This window comes from Rhodnius prolixus, unplaced genomic scaffold, assembly GCF_049639745.1.
Source record: "Rhodnius prolixus isolate KJV_2025 unplaced genomic scaffold, Rpr scaffold_20, whole genome shotgun sequence".
Lineage (NCBI taxonomy): Eukaryota > Metazoa > Arthropoda > Insecta > Hemiptera > Reduviidae > Rhodnius > Rhodnius prolixus.
In genome coordinates, this window is record NW_027411595.1 from 369001 (window position 1) to 387500 (window position 18500).

The following is an 18500-nucleotide window of genomic DNA, read 5'->3' on the forward strand; positions in this document are numbered from 1 at the left end:
TTATTAGGTGGATTGGTGATTCAAAGAGCTATCAGGATAAACTTAATACATTTTTAACTAATTTTAAACAATCCAAGGATCGGAGTATAGATATAAATCTGGTTAGGGATACGGTAGTGAATAGCGCGGGCGTGGAAGGCAAAAGAAAATTTAATAGCGGTAAACTTGCATTCAGGCAACCCTGGTTTGGCCACCAATGTATGAAATCACATCAGAAAACTTTCGCTCTTCTTCATTTTTACCGGAAATGTAATAGTTTAATGGTAAAAGATAAATATAAAGATAGTAATATACTGTAACGAAGTTGACCTGGGCAGAAACGAAAGGCCTAGATTGTTCTAGGGGTTGAGCGACCAAAGTCGGTAACATGCCGCCACTGTGTGAACAAAAAGCCGGTCTCTATCTGAAGGGTCTAGATTGTTCTAAGAATTTTGTGACCGTAGCCTGTAACGGTCCACCGCTGAGTAAAAGCCAGCTAAGAGAAAGGCCTCAGTTGGGTTGGTGGCATATTTTTTTCCCCCAGCCAGTGATTGACAGGTGAGAGTGAGTCAGACGGAGGTGGAGCGAGACAGAGAGTTTGAGGTGGGCGGCCCCATCTGAGGTGGTGGCAGTATGTGTTTTCCAGCCAATGAGCGGCAGGTTGGAGTGAGTCGGAGAGTTGGAGGAGAGCGGCCCCAGTTGGGGTGGTGGCAGCATGTGTTTTCCTCAGCCAGTGACCAGCCGGTGACACAGACGAAGTGGGGCAGTTGCAGTTAAAAGGAGGCAGGCACAGATGGAGAAATCAGTTAGAGTTTTTAGACAGAGTTTTAATCAAGTGTTCAAGTGAGTTTTGAGTGAGTCTTGGAGAAGTTAGTTTGGAGAGACACTTTGGAAGTGACAGTTTGAGAGAGTCAGTGTTATGGAGTGCTTCGGAGTTAGCCAGTTAGGCGGTTAGTCAGTTAGTGAGTAGAGCTGTGTTAGTGCAATTCGGTGCAGTGCGGACCAGTGGTCAGTCGTGGAACAGTTTTGTGGTCTTACGTAAGTAAGTAAGTAACAGTAAACTGTTGTGACTGTTGTAAATGGTGACTGTAATGATTAGCGTTAGTTGCTAGTAAATGTTAATCTGAGTAAAGGTAATGTATATAATGTGGTAAATGGGTTTGGGTTTTGTTATTCACTATATACCGATTTTTCCTATAAAAGAAAATTTTATTTTAGTCCAACAATACAAAGTTACCTTATAATACAAAGTTATCTTATAAACAAATAAGTAAAAAGCTCACCTATAAAAGTAAATCGGTTTTTATAGTCATTTACCTAATAAAACCTCACTTCAGTACTATAATAGAAAACTGCACACTGCACATTCAATATTTTTATGGCGTGCTAACCTCCCTTAACCTTCCTCAAAAACAAAAAGCGCGCCAAGATAACTAAAATAAAATAAATAAAAAGAAAAACAAGATAGTTCACTCTTACATCTCCCCCCTTAGAAAGGTACGAACTTGCTCGAATGCACAATATTGGCATGTAATCTGCGGCGGTCACTGGCTACCTCGTATATTGTGGGAGACAAACGACGGACTATCTTAAATGGTCCTGACCGTATTGGATCCAACTTGTGCCTGCTTAGACGATTACCTGTTTCCACATAAACGAAATCTCCCACTTTGAAATCACGTTCTTTTCTCTTTTGATCCACTCTAGATTTATTGAAAACATGATGTCTCTGAGAATTTTCAAATGCACATATTCTATTTCTTCCTAAGTCTTGTGGTTGGGTAAGAGTCGGCGGCAATATTGAAGATTCATTTCCCGTAAGTAGATACATTGGAGAGAACTTTGTCACACTGTGAATAGTACGGTTGTACTCCTCAGTACATTCTATGGCAATTTGAGACCATGGTCGCTGAGTTTGTTCATTAATCTTGCAACGAATACGATTAATCAGTGTTTGATTTAGCCGTTCATTGAGACCATTTGTGAAGGGGCAATCTACTGCTGTAAACATTAAAGTAACGCCGTATTGACGCAGAAAAGCCTTAAATTCTCTTGAATTTATACCTGTATATCTATCTGCAAGGAGAAGTTTTACCTTATTTTCTCTAAAATAGGCCGCAAGAAGCGAATCATGTTCTTAGCTTTCTGACCCTTCGAAGGACATGTATAAGCAAAACGAGTAAAATGGACAGCCAGAAGATGTAGGTAACGATTAGGAGACCTGTTGCCTGCAATACCCCCAATCGTATCTAGTGACATTATTTCATAAGGTTCCTTTGGTGGACCTAATTGGGACAATAATCCAATCTCTCGACATCGTCTAGATTTATTTTTCTTACAAATATCACAGTGATGCCAATATTCTTTTATATGCTTGTCCATGTTTCGGAAATAATAGAACGGACGTATTTTTGCTGTTATATGACTTACCCCAATGTGACCATAATATGTGTGTACGTTCTCAATTAATTTTAACCCAAAGTCTTGCGACACAAAAATACGTTCTCTGCCTCGTAGATTTTTATAGGTGTTCCCATCAGTATTGAGTTCATTTTTATTGCTATTTTGGTCAAGTTTTATTTTCTCAATCGAGACGAAGTTAACAATTTGAAGCACGTCATCTTTATTTTTGAAATGTTCCAATACGGATTACAGGAAAGGGCATCTGCTTCTTGGTTTGTCCTTCCTGGAGCATAACGTAAGGTGAAATCATATTGAGATAAGTAATATACCAAGTCTCCAAGCTCTTCATCAGTTCTAGCTTTAACTTTTATGTTTTCCAATGGTTTGTGATCTGACACAACTTGGAACTTGTGCCCTATTAACCAGTGTTGCCAATATCGTATTGCCTCTTTTATTGCTAGACACTCAAGATAAATTGCCTTTTTCTTTGCCTGTGCTGGAGACACTTTTTTTCGAAAAATATGCTACTGGATGTAACTCACCATTATCTTGAATTTGTTTCAAAACTGCTCCAATTCCAAGAGTGCTAGCATCTGTAAAAAGAAATGTCTCTCTTTCCGGATCAAAAATTGATAGAATTGGGCTTTGGCATAACAATTCTTTTATTTGTACAAACGTGGTATTACATTCAGATGTCCATTGAAAGTCTACGTTTTTCCTTAGGAGGTTGTGAAGAGGTTCCAGTAGCCTAGTGCAGGGGTCGGCAACCCGCGGCTCGCGAGCCGCATGCGGCTCTTTTATCCCAATTGTGTGGCTCTTCAGCCTGCCCAAAATATATTGTATATTTTAATTTTATTGAAACGAATGAAAATTCCATTTATTAAAGGTATTTTTTCAAAAATAATTTTAAATGTGCTAGGTTCGAAATTGAATAGAATTATACAATATCAAAATAAAGTACTTGACTTATATTGTAAGACTGCCGCCTTTTCATTCGTTAAGTTATTATTTATTTGTTTATTTACTTTGCAATACATGAAAATAAATATATAAAACATTTAAATGTTATTGAAAATCATAAAATTATAATTTGCGAATACAAATGATCTTCATAGATTTTTACATAATCATCCTTGCGGCTCTTGGTAAGATTTATTAAAATTATTCAAGGAGAAATGGCTCTCTACTTAAAATAGGTTGCCGACCCCTGGCCTAGTGTAATCTGGAATGTACTTGTGGTAGAAATTTATTTTACCTAAGAACTGGCGAATGTTATTTTTGTTCCGTGGTCTAGGAAAATCTTTAATTGATCTTATGTTATCCTGATGAGGACTGACAGAATTACAATATGTCCTAAATACTTTACCGAAGACTGAGCAAAATTACATTTAGATAGTTTCAACCGAAATCCTTCCAATTTAATCGCCTGCAATATTTTTTTAATATGACTTATATGTTCATCAAAAGTCTTAGAGAATACCAAGATGTCATCAATATAATTCGTGCAAAACTCGTGAAGACCATGACGCCGAATGGTATTTGCCAGAACTCGCTGAAAAATCGCTGGTGAAATTTTCAGACCGAAAGGAAGTCTCTTTCACTGATAATGACAATGACCAGTTTGAGAAACAAAAGCCGTTTTGTGTCGATCTTTTGGTCTTATTGGTACAGACCAAAAAGCAAAACTAATATCAAACACTGAGTACCATTTACAGTTTCGTGTTTTTACAATGATATCTTCAATTATTGGGAACGGTTGAGATTCTGGTACTAAAATTTTGTTTAGATCTCGGAAATCAATGCATAACCGCGAACGTCTCCAATCTTCTTTCTTGTAAGCTAAAGTTACTGGCGCTGCAAAAGGAGATTCAGATTCTTCAATCAAGCCTGCCTCAAGTAACTTGGTTATTTGGCTTTCTATTTCCTGCCTATCTGGGATCGAACATCTATAAGGTTTTTTTGAAATATATTTATTTTCTAAAAGTTTAATATGAGCTTCATGATTTTCTACTTTACCAACATCGTATTTATGTTTAGCAAATATTTCTCTGTTTTCACTTATCACGCTCATAAGTTTTGTTTTCTTGAGATTATCTAGATGCTGCAATTTCTCTAAATATCCACCTTGTTCATATTCACAATAACTTACCTCTTCTGTATGTTTACGTTGTTCATAATCTACTATTTCTATATTATTTTCTTTAACCCGTTGAAGTATATTCAGTTTGTCATCTTGACGTAAATGAAATTTCTGAATTGCATCTAATCCTAACAATACATCATACGAAAAAGCATCATTTTTTATTACATGGGCTTCTATTTCTTCTCTTATTTGTGGATTTGCATAGCAATTTTATCGTACAACAACTTTTTTGCACACCACTAATTGTCTTAAATGTTTGTTCATTTTGTAACATCTTATGTTTTATGTCTTCTACAATTTTTGAATTTATTAATGTCACATTGGAACCACTGTCGTAAATTCCCGTAGCTTTGTTATTGTTAATTGTTACATTTAATCGAATAAGTGGTGTGTATCTCCGTTTTTTGTCTCATTGTGAGTATCGACATCTACATCAGTTATCGCAGTGAAATTTACTTGTTTCCCATTAGCAGTCTTTCCCTTATTTCTACAATAATCCGGTGGGTGAAAATGTCCTTGATAGCCCAGTGATTCACAAATTGTACACGGTTGTTTTTTTATGATCTTCTGACTTTCAGTGTCATAAGGTTGGACATTTGCTAGTCTTCATACCTCACCTTTCTTTACTCTAGGATATTCTTGTGAATATCGGCGTAGCTGGTACATAAGAGACTCTGTAGCTTGTATCTCCCCACGCAAGGGGTAGCTGTTGCATGCAGTTACTTGGGGAGTTGCGCCCCCACGGGTTACCACAGTACAGTACACCATGCACTCTCACCATAACAATACACTTACACTTACATAAAACTCACACAAGGTCATAATCAGTACACACCCTGTGGAGGGTCGGGGTAGAATAGCCCTCCGGTATTCTCTGCCTGTCGTAAGAGGCGACTAAAAGAGACGAGGGATTTTGGGTATGACTATCGCATGTTTATGGCTAACTCGTTGATTGTAGATCTGTACTTGCTTAAATAGGGCTGGCGCTGCGGCGTGCACCTCCGAGAACTTGTGTTTCGGAGGAAAGCGTCCGTAGGTCCCCATGCGATGGCAAGCGATACATGCAGGTGCCCGTGTTGTTAAAGGCACGGGAGCCCCGAGACTTACGTGGTAGGGGCCTGGGACCACACGGGAGTTGAGTATTTCCTCCCACTGTTGGTGTATTCCGGCTCGGTGGGGGAACTCGCCGACCTCTAGGGTTGATAGCTCTAGGGAGAGGGTATACCCTGGCGGATAGCCTGCATGTATTTGGGATAAATAAAATTATGAGTTCTAATAAATCTTTAAAAAAGGAGTTGTTGGCGGAAGGTTTGAGTATTGAGGAAAGTGGTAAGTCTGGAACAGGCAGGGCTAACGTCCCTGGTAGTGAAGTGATTGGGGAGTGGGTAACTCCAAGGAAAGGCAGTAAGAGGTTGAGAGGTTCTCGTAGTTCCCCTCAATTGGGAGAGGATCCACTAAATAAGCCAAGCATGCTGATGTTAGTTTCTGAATCAATTGGTATTCAGAGAGAGCTAGTGAATTTCTTCAGCCAATCGGGCAAAAAGGCAGGATCAGTAGTGACAGAATTTGTGTTGACAAAGGTTGGATCGCTGGTTGAACTGGTAAAAGATTCTGTTGGTGCATTCTTAAAATTAGAGGCAGATATTACAGCGGTAAAAAACACAGAATTTTGGATTGAATCAATGGAAAAGGTTGTTATCGACATTAAGGAACAGTTAATAAATGAGCAACGACTGAGAGCAGAAGAGGCAGCATCAACAAGAGAGGCAATCTCTTTATTGGCTAGAGGCTTTCAGGACACAGGGATCATCAAGAAGTCGTATGCAGAGGCAGCGGGTACTTTAGATGTACCAAAAATCAGTGTGGGTAAGCGAGTTGTTCGACCGGTGAAAATTGTGGCTGTTGTACGGCCATCAGCTGGAGTCGAAAATACAAAAGAAGAGCTAGTGAAGCTAATTAAGCTAAAGGATGAGAAGCTTCATATAAATAACATCCGCAAATCTGCGGGCGGAGGGATTGTGGTTGAGGCGGCTACCCAGGATGATGTTAAACGCTTGGTGGAAAGTAAAATCTTGAAGGAAAAAGGTTTCAAAGTAGACGTTCCGGGACGGCGTGGACCTAGGGTAGTAATTTACGACGTTGACAGGGCTTTATCTGAGGAGAATGTGGTGGAAGCGGTCCTAGAGCAAAATGAGGAATTGAAGAGTGTAGAAAATTTCAGAGACAACTTTCGTTTGAAATTTCGTGTGGGTCCTCGCACGGATGATCAAATTATTAAATTGGGTAGCGGAGGTTTCTCCTGATGTTAGAAAGATTCTACGGCAAAAAGAAAGGCTTTATATTGAGTGGCGTTCGTGCCGAATACAGGATTTTGTAGGGGTTCGTAGATGCTTCAAGTGTCAGATGTATGGACACATTGCGACTGCTTGTAAGCAATCCATTATAGCCTGCGGGCATTGTGCGATGGAAGGCCATGAGGCTAAAGATTGTAAGAGTTTAGAAAGTGCTCCAGCGTGCATTCTATGTAAAAGGGCTAAGAAACCTTATAATCACAGTATTACGAGTAGAGACTGCTCTGCATATCAAGGTGCCGTGGAACGACAAATAAACAGGATTGACTATGGGGTTACGGGGTAGATTACGGGTAGTTCAGATCAATTGTCAGAAATCGGCCTCTGTCAGTCAACAGTTGTATCAAAAGGTGAGAGAAGCTGCGATTGATGTATTCTTAATGCAGGAACCTTACACGGTAGGTGGCCGCGTTGCTGGATTTGGGCCGCCTTTTAGAATATTGGCCGGACCGGGCACAGATACTCCTTGGTCCGCAATTGTAATATGCAATCCTGAACTGGGTGTTCTGCAGCTTCCTCAGTTTTCTGACCAGTACATGGTGTGTGCGCAGATACATGGAGATTTCGGGAATCTGTATGTAATTACGTTGTACTGCCGTTACAGTATATCAAATGAAAGTTTTCTTTATCGCCTTGACCAGGTATTAAGAGCATTACGGGGTAAACCTGTTTTAATTGGAACAGATGCTAACGCACGTTCTCCGCTTTGGTTCAGCGATGAATCGGATGATCCTGGTCAGCGACTTGAGGATTTTATTTTTGAACATAGGCTGCAGGTTATCAATGAGGTTTCGCCATATTACACTTTTTCTTCTCATGCTGGAGAGTCTAATATCGACGTTACGGTTGTTTCCTCCGCAGCAATACGGTTAAATTGGTCTTGGCATATTCAGCCTGAATGGTGTTTTAGTGATCACAGATGCATTGTCCTGGATGCGAATGATTATGATAAGAGTAGAAGACTAGCAGGCTTGGATCATTTTCTTATTAAGAAAGCGAACTGGGAAGTATTTGATGCACGCATTAAAGAAGCATTCAAAAAAGAAAACTCCCAGAATTCTTGACTTTGTCAGCGGAAGGAAAGGCGAGACGTATTACTGAAGTGATTAGTATGGCTGCTTCATGTTCAATCCCATTAAGACGGAAGTTAGTAGGAGGGGTGCCATGGTGGTCGGCAGAATTAAATAAACTACGTAGAGAGGCCAATAAAGCTCGCAAGAAGTTTCAAAGGCTGAGGCGCCGTGATAATGATAGTAGAATATCTCAAATCGCTTGGAATGACTTCCGAGTTAAGAGGAATGTTTATAAGTCGGCGATTAAACAAGCAAAGGAGAGGAGCTGGCGGGACTTAGTCAGGTTAGAAGGAAACAGCTCTCCTTGGGGTCTGGTTCACAAGCTAGTTGTCAAAGTACCTCAAGAAACAATACTGTCCTCAATTAAAGTAAATGACGAACGTATGACCGTGAGTTGGGAGGAAACAGTGGAAAAATTATTGGCAACCTTGGTGCCAGATGATATCGAAGATACTGCTGCTCAATCTGTGATAAGGCGGTTAAATAATGAATTTGCTAATGATATTAACCAAGAAGATTTCTCCTAGCTGGATGTGGAGGTAGCGTTAGCCCGCCAAAGATGCCGAGCTGCCCCTGGTATGGATAGGATTACTATGGACATGATTAGGAGAATATGGTCACTGTGTCCTGTCGTTCTGATGAGTACCTATAACAGTTGTCTTAAGGAAGGTCATTTTCCGGAGTGCTGGAAGTCGGGGGAACTACGATTATTATTGAAAGGCCGAGATAAACCAATAGATGATCCGAAATCTTACCGCCCAATTTGTTTACTATCTGTGTTAGGGAAGCTATTGGAACGTCTGTACATCGGAAAATTGACTAATCTATATGAGAGAAAAGGATTATCACAGGAGACCCAATATGGATTTAAGTTGGGAAGGTGTACGGAGGATGCAATACACTCACTGATTAGTTCTCATGATAGTGACTTAAGGTATGTCGCCGGAATTTTCGTTGATATCACAGGCGCGTTTGACAATCTTTGGTGGGAAAGTATTCTCGAGCGCCTCAGATTGATGTCTTGCCCTACGAATTTATTTAGGTTAGTACAGTCATTTTTGAAGGAGAGAACAGTGCTTGTTAGGTCTAGCTTTAAAGAGGTGTCAAAGATATTAACTCGTGGTTGTCCGCAAGGCTCAATTTCAGGTCCTGTGTTCTGGAATTTTGTTTTGGATGGCTTACTTGCCTTTGAAATCCCCGGTACAGTAAGGAAAATTGCTTACGCCGATGACCTAGTGTTGGTGATAGGTGGGAACAGTCGGACTCAATTGGAATCGAATGCTTCTATCGCAATGACGATGTTGTCCGCGTGGTGCTCAGCTAATAAATTGCAAATTTCTCATGATAAAACAGCAGCAGTTTTATTCAAAGGCAAGCTAGCCCCAACTAGACAGCCGGTTGTTCGCTTTAGTGGTCATCGATTGAAATGGGTCCGGCAGGTCAGATACTTGGGTATTACGCTAGATAGTAGCCTAAGTTTTGTCCCCCACATAAAGGATATAAGAAGGAAATCTAAAAACTTAATCGTCCAACTTAGACGAGTTACGAGGAAAGATTGGGGATTAAAGAAAAAAACAGTTAAAATAATGTATAGAAGCATCTTACTATCGCAGGTATTATACTGCTGCTCTGTTTGAGCGCATAAGGTTAGCAGCTCGGTTTTTAGGACTCATACCATGGCAATACAGAGAGCCATGCTGTTGTTGATGGGTAATTTTAGCCGTACGACATCAACTGAGGCTCTACAGGTTTTGACGGGATGTCTTCCACTTGACCTGGAAGTAGTGAGATCGGCCCTATTATAGTTTTTAAGGAGAGGGAAAACAGTAAGTTTGGGGGGACATTCGTTGGAACCATTACCAGAAGGAGAAATAGGAAATGATTTCAGAATCTGGCTCCTGAATGAAAAAAGAAACAACTGGATCAGGATCTGTTACTGCAATGGAAATCTCGCTGGTCTTACTCTCAAAAGGGGAGGACCACCTACAGGTTTTTGCCGGATGCGACAATGGGTAGAAGAATAGTCCCCACAGATTTTTCTTACGCGGTCTCCAGGATAGTGACAGGCCATGGGCAAATTAAGGGAAAGTGGTATCAGATGGGTTTGGTAAGTGAAGGTTGCTGTCGTTGCGGTGAATTAGAGACCGCAGAACATATTATTTTTGAGTGCATCTGTTATGAGGATCTCAGGGCAAAATTATGGAGTGCAATAGGCTATCATGTTTGCATTGATAATGATACACTAACCCTGTTGCTGGAAAATATTAGTGCATATGATGCCTTTAAACAGTTTGCAGAAGAGGCTCTAAGACGCGGTACACTGTGGGGTGATTTTCGAGGGTAGGCGGAGTGAAAGTGGGAATATTAGTAGTAATTTATTGGATGACTGTGGATTGAATGACATAGATTGGGTAGTTGTCGAGTTTTTAGCGGGCCTCTCAGGAATATCGAGTACTGAGAGGTCAATTAGGATAGGAATTTTGTCTGCATGCGTGAAGTATGAATGTATTTATTGTTTGAATGAGTATGAATGCGATGCAGTTTGTTAGGTTGTTGGCTTGTTCTGCAAAGGTAGCATAAATTCTTTATAATTTAGGAAGGGTTCTTTGTTGTGCCCTTCCCACATATATTCTTGCTTGGGAACTATTCTTGTTTCGGGATCATTGGGGATGAAGTGTAATCATTGGGCTGTTATGAGCGAGAGCTCGGGAACGGCCCATCCGGTGTGTGTAAAAAAAAAAAAAAAAAAAAAAAATCTCTTCTTTATCCAAACGATCCTGGATATATAACGGAAGCCCAACAACAATATGATTAATACGTGACCTGTCTGACATTTTAGGTTCTGTTTCTAACAATAAACGTTCTTTCTTCAATGCGTAGTCCAGTAATGATCCCTTAATGAATCTAAAAGTGTAAGCGTAATGTACGGATCGCCAACTTTTATCACCATACGTTTGTATGAAAGATTCACGCCAATCCTTCCATTCTCCAGTTAATGTCAATTTACACAATGTTGAACTGTACCACTCTACAGCGTTTTGTTCCAAAAATAGTCGCAAAATTTGTATTTTTGTATGATCCGTAGTTACTTCACATCTATTACATTCTTTTTCAAAAAGGGTTATCCATTCGATGGTATTTTCTTTTCCCAGGAATTTCTGCAAAATAAACTGTTTGTGAATGTGAGTTAGATCTACTTGTTTATTTTCTTTAGCGTCTAGTTTTGTAGTCAGTTTTTCAATAATTTTTATTAATTCTGTTTGGTTCTCGACCGCTGTTATTGGTATCTTTTTTCCTGAAATTAATGTTTGTTCCATAGATAATTCTTCCAAATAAGTACTTCTAAAAACGAAGTTTAGATTATCATCCAAGTATAAAGGAACTATTTCAGACGGTAACGTAACCATTATATTTCGAAACTGACCTACCTTTATTAATGTTTTACATACATTCTTAACTGTACCTGTAGTATCGATGGTAACAGTTATAGAGGTTATTAGATATATAGAGTTGATGAGAAGCGTGCAACTTGAATGTGTTTTATTAGAATACACGTGGTTAGTTATAAAAGTGTTTTATTTAAAAGGTACAACCCGTTGTAACAATTGGCGACGAGGATTATTATCAAATTTGGGAAAAGAAAAAAAAGAAAGTAACTGGTGTGATTTTTTTTATAGAACTATTGGTTGTAGGGTTAGGTTAACATGGATCTTTCGCATACTGGATTACCCTGTTTAGATTTAGAAAAACCAGATATTGGAAATCAATGGCAGCGATGGAAAAGGGCATTCCAAATATTTATTGATGCCAAAGGAATTACTGAACCAGGTAGGCAAAAAGCTTTATTACTTCATTGTGCGGGCATGGCGGTTCAGGATATATATTTTAGCTTGCCAGAAGAAAAGATAAAATTACCGCCACTTCCAGAAACGGCTTCTGCCAAGGAATTAATAAAAAGGGAAAAAGTAGAATATCAAATGGCCATTGAGGCACTTGAGGAACATTTTCAGCCGAAAGTAAATGTTACATATGAGCGTCATGTTTTTAGAGGGATGCGTCAAGAGAGAGAGGAAAACATGAATAATTTTATTGCTAGGTTGCGTAAACAGGCACAAAATTGCGATTGTCAAAAGCAGGTAGAGGATCAAATTAAAGATCAGGTGATATCAGCATGTTACTCAAGTGAATTAAGGAGAGAATTTCTACATAAATCAGAGATCACTTTGACAGAGATCGAGAAGTTATCAAAAACTTTCGAAGCTGTGGCCATTCACTCAAAGGCACTAGATGGGGAAGAAGCTCAATGTAGTAGAGTAATAATGAAAAGGCCGCAGAAGAAATTTTATAAGGGAAGGGACAAACAAACTTCTTCCAAGATTAATACAAATGTTTGTTACAGGTGTGGAAGAGCAGGGCATTTTCGGAATGATCCCAGTTGTCCGGCTAGAGACAAAATTTGTAACAAATGTAAAATGAAGGGACATTTTGCGGGGATGTGTCACACGCAGCTTAAGAAAAGAAAGCCACATATAAGTCAGGTACAAACAAAAGAAGCACCCTCATCAGATTCGGGTTCGTCGGTGTTTAGATTAAGTGCAAAGGGGAATGATGAACCATTTATAAAATGTTCAGTAGGAGGCGTTCCGCTCCAAATGCTGATTGATTCAGGGGCAGGAACGAGTGTCATTGATAAAGTGGCATGGACATTTTTAAAGCATTCAGGGGTTAACTTTCGCAACGCTAGTAAAGTTAATAAAGAGCAGCGTGGACTTTTTCCTTATGGGCAAAGGAACTCGTTAACTGTTTTAGGATATTGTGATGTAGAAATAAGAATAAGGGACAGAAGAGAAGAAGAGAGGATTTATATAGTAAAGGAGAAGGGAGATCCTTTATTGGGGCGCAGGGTAGCTCAGAAATTAGGAGTACTAAGAGTAGGGCTTGAAGCTATTCAGATAAAAAGTGTAAAAAAAAGAGAAATAGAAAAAATTAAAGGGGCCCAGGTGGCAATTCCGTTGAAACCGGATGTGCAGCCAGTACAACAACCATATAGAAGAGTGCCAGCGTCCATCAGAAAGCAAGTGGAGAAGAAAGTAAAAGAGTTATTAGAAATGGGCATAATTGAGCCAGTACAAGAATATTCACCGTGGAGTTCACCATTGGTACCAGTAGTTAAGCCAAACGGGGAGATACGTTTGTGTGTTGATTTCAGAAGAGTCAATGAGGCTATATTAGTTGAGAAACACCCTATTCCCACTATTGATGATTTTCTACCTCAGCTCACTGGAAGTAAGATTTATACTCTGTTGGATCTAAAAAATGCGTATCATCAAGTAGAATTAGCTCCGGAAAGTAGACCTCTCACTACTTTTCAAACGTCAAAAGGAATGTATCGTTTTAAAAGATTACCAATGGGTTTAAGTTGTGCTGCAGAGAAATTTCAGAAGATTATGGAACAAATCCTCAGGAATTGTGATGGTGTAGGTGTATGCATCGATGATATATTAATTTATGGCATAGATAAAAAGCAGTTGGAACATAGAGTGAAAGAGGTATTAAGAATATTAGAAGAAAATGGATTAGAGTTAAATAAAAGTAAATGCAAATTTTCTCAAAAGGAAGTAGTATTTTTAGGGCACAAACTAACAGAAGAAGGTATAAGAGCAGCGGAAAATAAAGTAGAAGCGGTGCAAAATTTTAGAGAACCAAGAACAGCAAGTGAAGTTAAAAGTTTCCTAGGGTTGGTACAATTTGTGGGAAGATTTATTCCTCATTTAACGGAACCGTTAAGAAGATTACTAAAGCAAAAGGTAGTATTTAAATTTGGACCTGAACAAAAAAGAGCTTTTGAGGAATTGAAGAAACGATTAGCGGATGCTACAGTCTTGGGTTATTACAATCCAAACGCTTACACGGAAGTGATGGCTGACGCCAGTCCCGTAGGTCTAGGAGCAGTTCTCATGCAAGAGGGCTCCAAGGGAAAGCAAATAATAAGCTATGCAAGTAAAAGTTTGAGTGATCAAGAGAAGAGATACTCTCAAACTGAGAAAGAGGCCTTAGCGTTAGTATGGGCAGTGGAGAAATTCCATACATTTTTATATGGAAGGAAATTTGATTTATTAACAGATCATAAGCCGCTGCAGGTAATTTTTGGGCCTACTTCAAAACCATGTGCGCGAATTCAGAGGTGGATGCTCAGATTACAATCTTATAATTACAAAGTAAAATATATTAGAGGAAAAAATAATTTAGCAGACCCTTTATCAAGACTTTGTCCAATCAAAGAGGAAGAGACTTTTAAGAAGAGAACCTGTTCTTATCTATATGGAATAGTTACAGCTGCAATGCCCAAAGCTATATCATTGCAAGAAATGGTGGAAGAATCAGGAAAGGATGAAGAAATAGCAAGAATAAAAGAATGCCTTTGTGAAGGTAAATGGTGTCAAGACTTGAGAATGTATGAATGTATTAAAAATGAGCTAAGTGAATATGGTGGATTATTATTAAGAGGTTCGCGAATTATAGTTCCCAAGTTGTTGAGAAAAAAAATTTTAGATTTGGCACATGAAGGGCATCCAGGAATGTCAGCCATGAAAAAAAGATTACGGGTAAAGGTTTGGTGGCCAAAGATAGATAACGAAGTAGAAAGAAAAGTTTCAGAATGCTATGAATGCCAGTTGGTCAGCCTCAAACCGAAACCAGAACCAATGAAGAGACGGGAACTACCAGAGGGGCCTTGGCAACAAATTGCTTTAGATTTCAAAGGACCTTTAATAAACGGAAAATATTTGCTGGTGGTGACAGATTATTATAGTAGATTTCTAGAAGTAGAAATCATGGCCAACATTAAACCAGATAGAGTTATCGAAAAATTAGAAAGCATGTTTCATAGGTATGGATTTCCAGATTCCATTACTCTGGATAATGGAACGCAATTGACCAGCGTTGTTTTCAAAGAATTTTGTGAGAAAAATGATATAAAACTTTTTTATACGCCACCCTATTGGCCACAGGCTAATGGCCAAACTGAAAGATGCAATAGATGTATAGGCAAAATTATTTCAATTGCAGAAATTAATAATTCAAGTTATGAAAGATTAATACAAGAATATTTATTTCAGTATAGAGTTACTCCTCACTCTTCAACGGGAGCTTCTCCAGCAGAACTATTTTTCAAGCGACATCTAAAAGAAAAAAATCCTAGTATTAGTAAGGAAATAAGAATAGACGAAGAAGTAAGAGACAAGGACAAATGGGAAAAATGGAAAGGTAAACAATATGCCGATGAAAGAAGAGGTGCATTGCCATCCAGTTTCAAAGAAGGGGATTTGGTTCTAAGGAAGAGGGATTTCAAAACTCATAAATCGCAGGCAACCTATCACAAGGGACCATGCAAGGTAATAGAACAAAAGGGACCTTTACTAACAGTAGAATCTCCCGACGGTTCATGTCTTACGAGGAATAAAGCATTTTTTAAACAGTTCAAAAAAGAGAAGATGGAAGATCAGGATGAGGCGATGCATGATGAGATTAGCTCACAAGACGTGATACAGAATAACCAGCAAGAAGGAGAAATAGAAAGAGAAAGCGAAGAGCAGGAGATACCAAAAATTACAGAGGATGTAGCAAGGAGACCGAAGAGAAATATCACAATGCCTAACAAGTTTAAAGATTATCAATTGACATAAAGTATTTTGTTTTATTTGTTTATTTGTATTGTATTTGGTTTTATTTGTTTATTGTACTTGTTTTATTTCTGTTAGAAAGAAAGAGATGTAGTATCGATGGTAACAGTTATAGAGGTTAATAGATATATAGAGTTGATGAGAAGCGTGCAACTTGAATGTGTTTTATTAGAATACACGTGGTTAGTTATAAAAGTGTTTTATTTAAAAGGTACAACCCGTTGTAACAGTACCAATACTAAAAAGCTCCTCATGCAGATCTGAGAAAAACGTAGGTAGTGTCCTCAGACATTAATCGAATAGAAGCCACTCTAATCACCACATTATTCCTCTCTTCTCCAACTTCAAAACGAATTCTTACTCAGACTGGCTGCATCTTGTGGATGTTTGTTGACGAAAAACCGATTTATAATGTGGTAAATGGGTTTGGGTTTTGTTATTCACCGATTTTTCCTATAAAAGAAAATTTTATTTTAGTCCAACAATACAAAGTTACCTTATAATACAAAGTTATCTTGCACATTCAATATTTTTATGGCGTGCTAACCTCCCTTAACCTTCCTCAAAAACAAAAAGCGCGACAAGATAACTAAAATAAAATAAATAAAAAGAAAAACAAGATAGTTCACTCTTACAAGTGTTAATAAATCAGGTTATTACTTACAACTTTAGCGAGTTTTATTATTTATCAAACCCACATACTATTTAAATTAACTAGTGGCAGGCACTAGTTGTAACTGTGAAGTTTTTAGTAAAAGGACAAAAACTTTACAATACATTTTAAGAAACTTTGCTTAAACAAAAGGAAGGAATATTATGTGAATATAGCGAAAAATTTTATTAATGCGAAAGATTCAAAAGCACTTTGGTCTCAAGTCAGAAAATTCAAAGGAGGGAGATACGAATGCGGAACAGATATCTCAGCACTAGAATGGGTTGATTATTTTAAATTACTATATAATCCTTCTCTTGTTTCGGAAAAAATAAATTTTGTCGAACCTTGTATAGAGGATGAGTATTTAGATTCCCCAATTCAACTGTCAGAGTTGAAGGATGTAATCAGAAAAGTTAAAAACAACAAGGCCCCCGGTATGGACAGAATTATGTATGAATTTTATAAAAATGCCAGTGATTCTTTTTTAGAACTAATAGTGAAAGTTTTTAACAATTTTATGGAAGCTTGTAATATACCTTCGGATTGTAAAACAGCTATAATTTTCCCTTTATATAAGAAGGGTGATAAGAATATAGTGAGTAATTACAGGGGATTATCTTTCATTGACAAGGTGATGAAATTATTTACAGGAATTTTGGCCAAAAGGCTGTCGGAAGGTCTAGAGAGTAGGGGTCAACTGTATGAGGGGAGTGTGGTTTTAGAAAGGGGTACTGCACCACGGATCTGTTTACATTAGTTAATTTGATCAGCTACTATAATGAACTAAAGAATAAAAAGGTTTATTGTTTTTTCATAGATCTTAAGGCGGCATTTGATTCAATAGATCGGAATGCATTATTTATTAAACTTTATAATCTTCAAGTTTCAACTAAATTTATAAAAATTATTAAAGCTTTGTATGAACAAACAAAAGCAGATGTGCGATTAAAAGACGGCATATCAGAGTCTTTCAGACAGGGTCAGACAGGGTTGTTTATTAAGCCCTATGTTGTTTTCAGTGTACATAAATGATTTAGCCGAATTTCTAGGTGAAGGTCTCAAAGTAGGAAATATAACAATTAACACGCTCTTGTTTGCAGATGACATAGTTTTAATAACAGATGAACCATTTAAATTATGAATTTAAATTATTATTAAATTAAAATGAAAAATATGATAAAGAAGTTAGAAGAGTTTACAGAAATATGGAATTTAACCGTAAATCTAGAAAAGTCGAAAATAGTGGTTTTTCGAAAAAATTGGGGCGACTAAAAAGAACTGAAAGATGGTATTATAAGGGACATCCTGTAGAGATTGCGTAGATTATTTGAATAAATTTGAAGCAAATTTATTTAAGTTGTTTTCGTTTTTGGGGAGGGAGTTATTTCAGTAAATGCTAAGGTCAACCCTTGCTGCAATTATAATATTATAAGCAAGTAACAATTTATAAATAAATAATAAGCACTGACATTGCTTATCTCTCAACTCTCAATTTTACCCTTTATCTCGCTATCCTGCTTTTATTTTCTTAACCCAAGCTAATTTAATATGTAAAATAACAACACAAACCTTCTTTATCGATACTCCAATCGGGAATAAATTCAGCTTGAAATGCTTCAGAATTTTGGCTTCGTAAGGAGTCCAGATGCTCTAGAGCCATAAGATTATACCATTGAAGGTATTTGCTGGCCAGATTACACTCATCGATCATATGCGGATTTTCTCGGTCATCTATTTCCTCATTTAGTGGGCACATCATCTGCAATGCAATAAGTATTATCTTAAGAATTCGTTATGAGTTGAAAAGAAAAATAATAGGTAGGTTGGTAAGCCTGGTGGAAAAGAAAGAGTATATTTATTCGTTGTCAAAGAAGAAATATACCATTATTAGTGACATCCAGAGTGCGTTGTGTAAATTATCACATACACACAACCAGTCTGCAGGAATGAATCATATTATCGCAGAGATTATAGAAATAATAGTCATCTTTAAAGAGAAGGGGGTCTGCATTAATTTTTTGTGGGTAAGGGGTCATTGTGGTATAAAAGAAAATGAAATAGTTGAAAAACTTGCAAAGGAAGCCACCAATAGTGGGGAAATGGCTAATTATAAATTACCACACACCGATATCAATGTGTAATTGCAAAAGCAGCACTAAAAAAAATGACAGACAGATTACAGTAATGGTAATAAAGGGAGATTCTATAAAAGTA

At 37.9% G+C, this 18500-nt stretch overlaps 1 protein-coding gene across 1 annotated transcript in view; it reads right to left on the reverse strand.

Moving 5' to 3' along the window:
- Positions 1-18241, reverse strand: part of LOC141451958 (uncharacterized) — a 338906-nt gene extending 320665 nt beyond the window's left edge. Inside the window, exon 1 of the mRNA XM_074123774.1 lies at positions 17856-18241. Within this exon, the coding sequence (XP_073979875.1) occupies positions 17856-18045 (190 nt within the window). The 5' untranslated portion in view covers positions 18046-18241. The remainder of the gene's footprint in view (positions 1-17855) is intronic.
- Between the last annotated feature and the right edge of the window lie 259 nt (positions 18242-18500).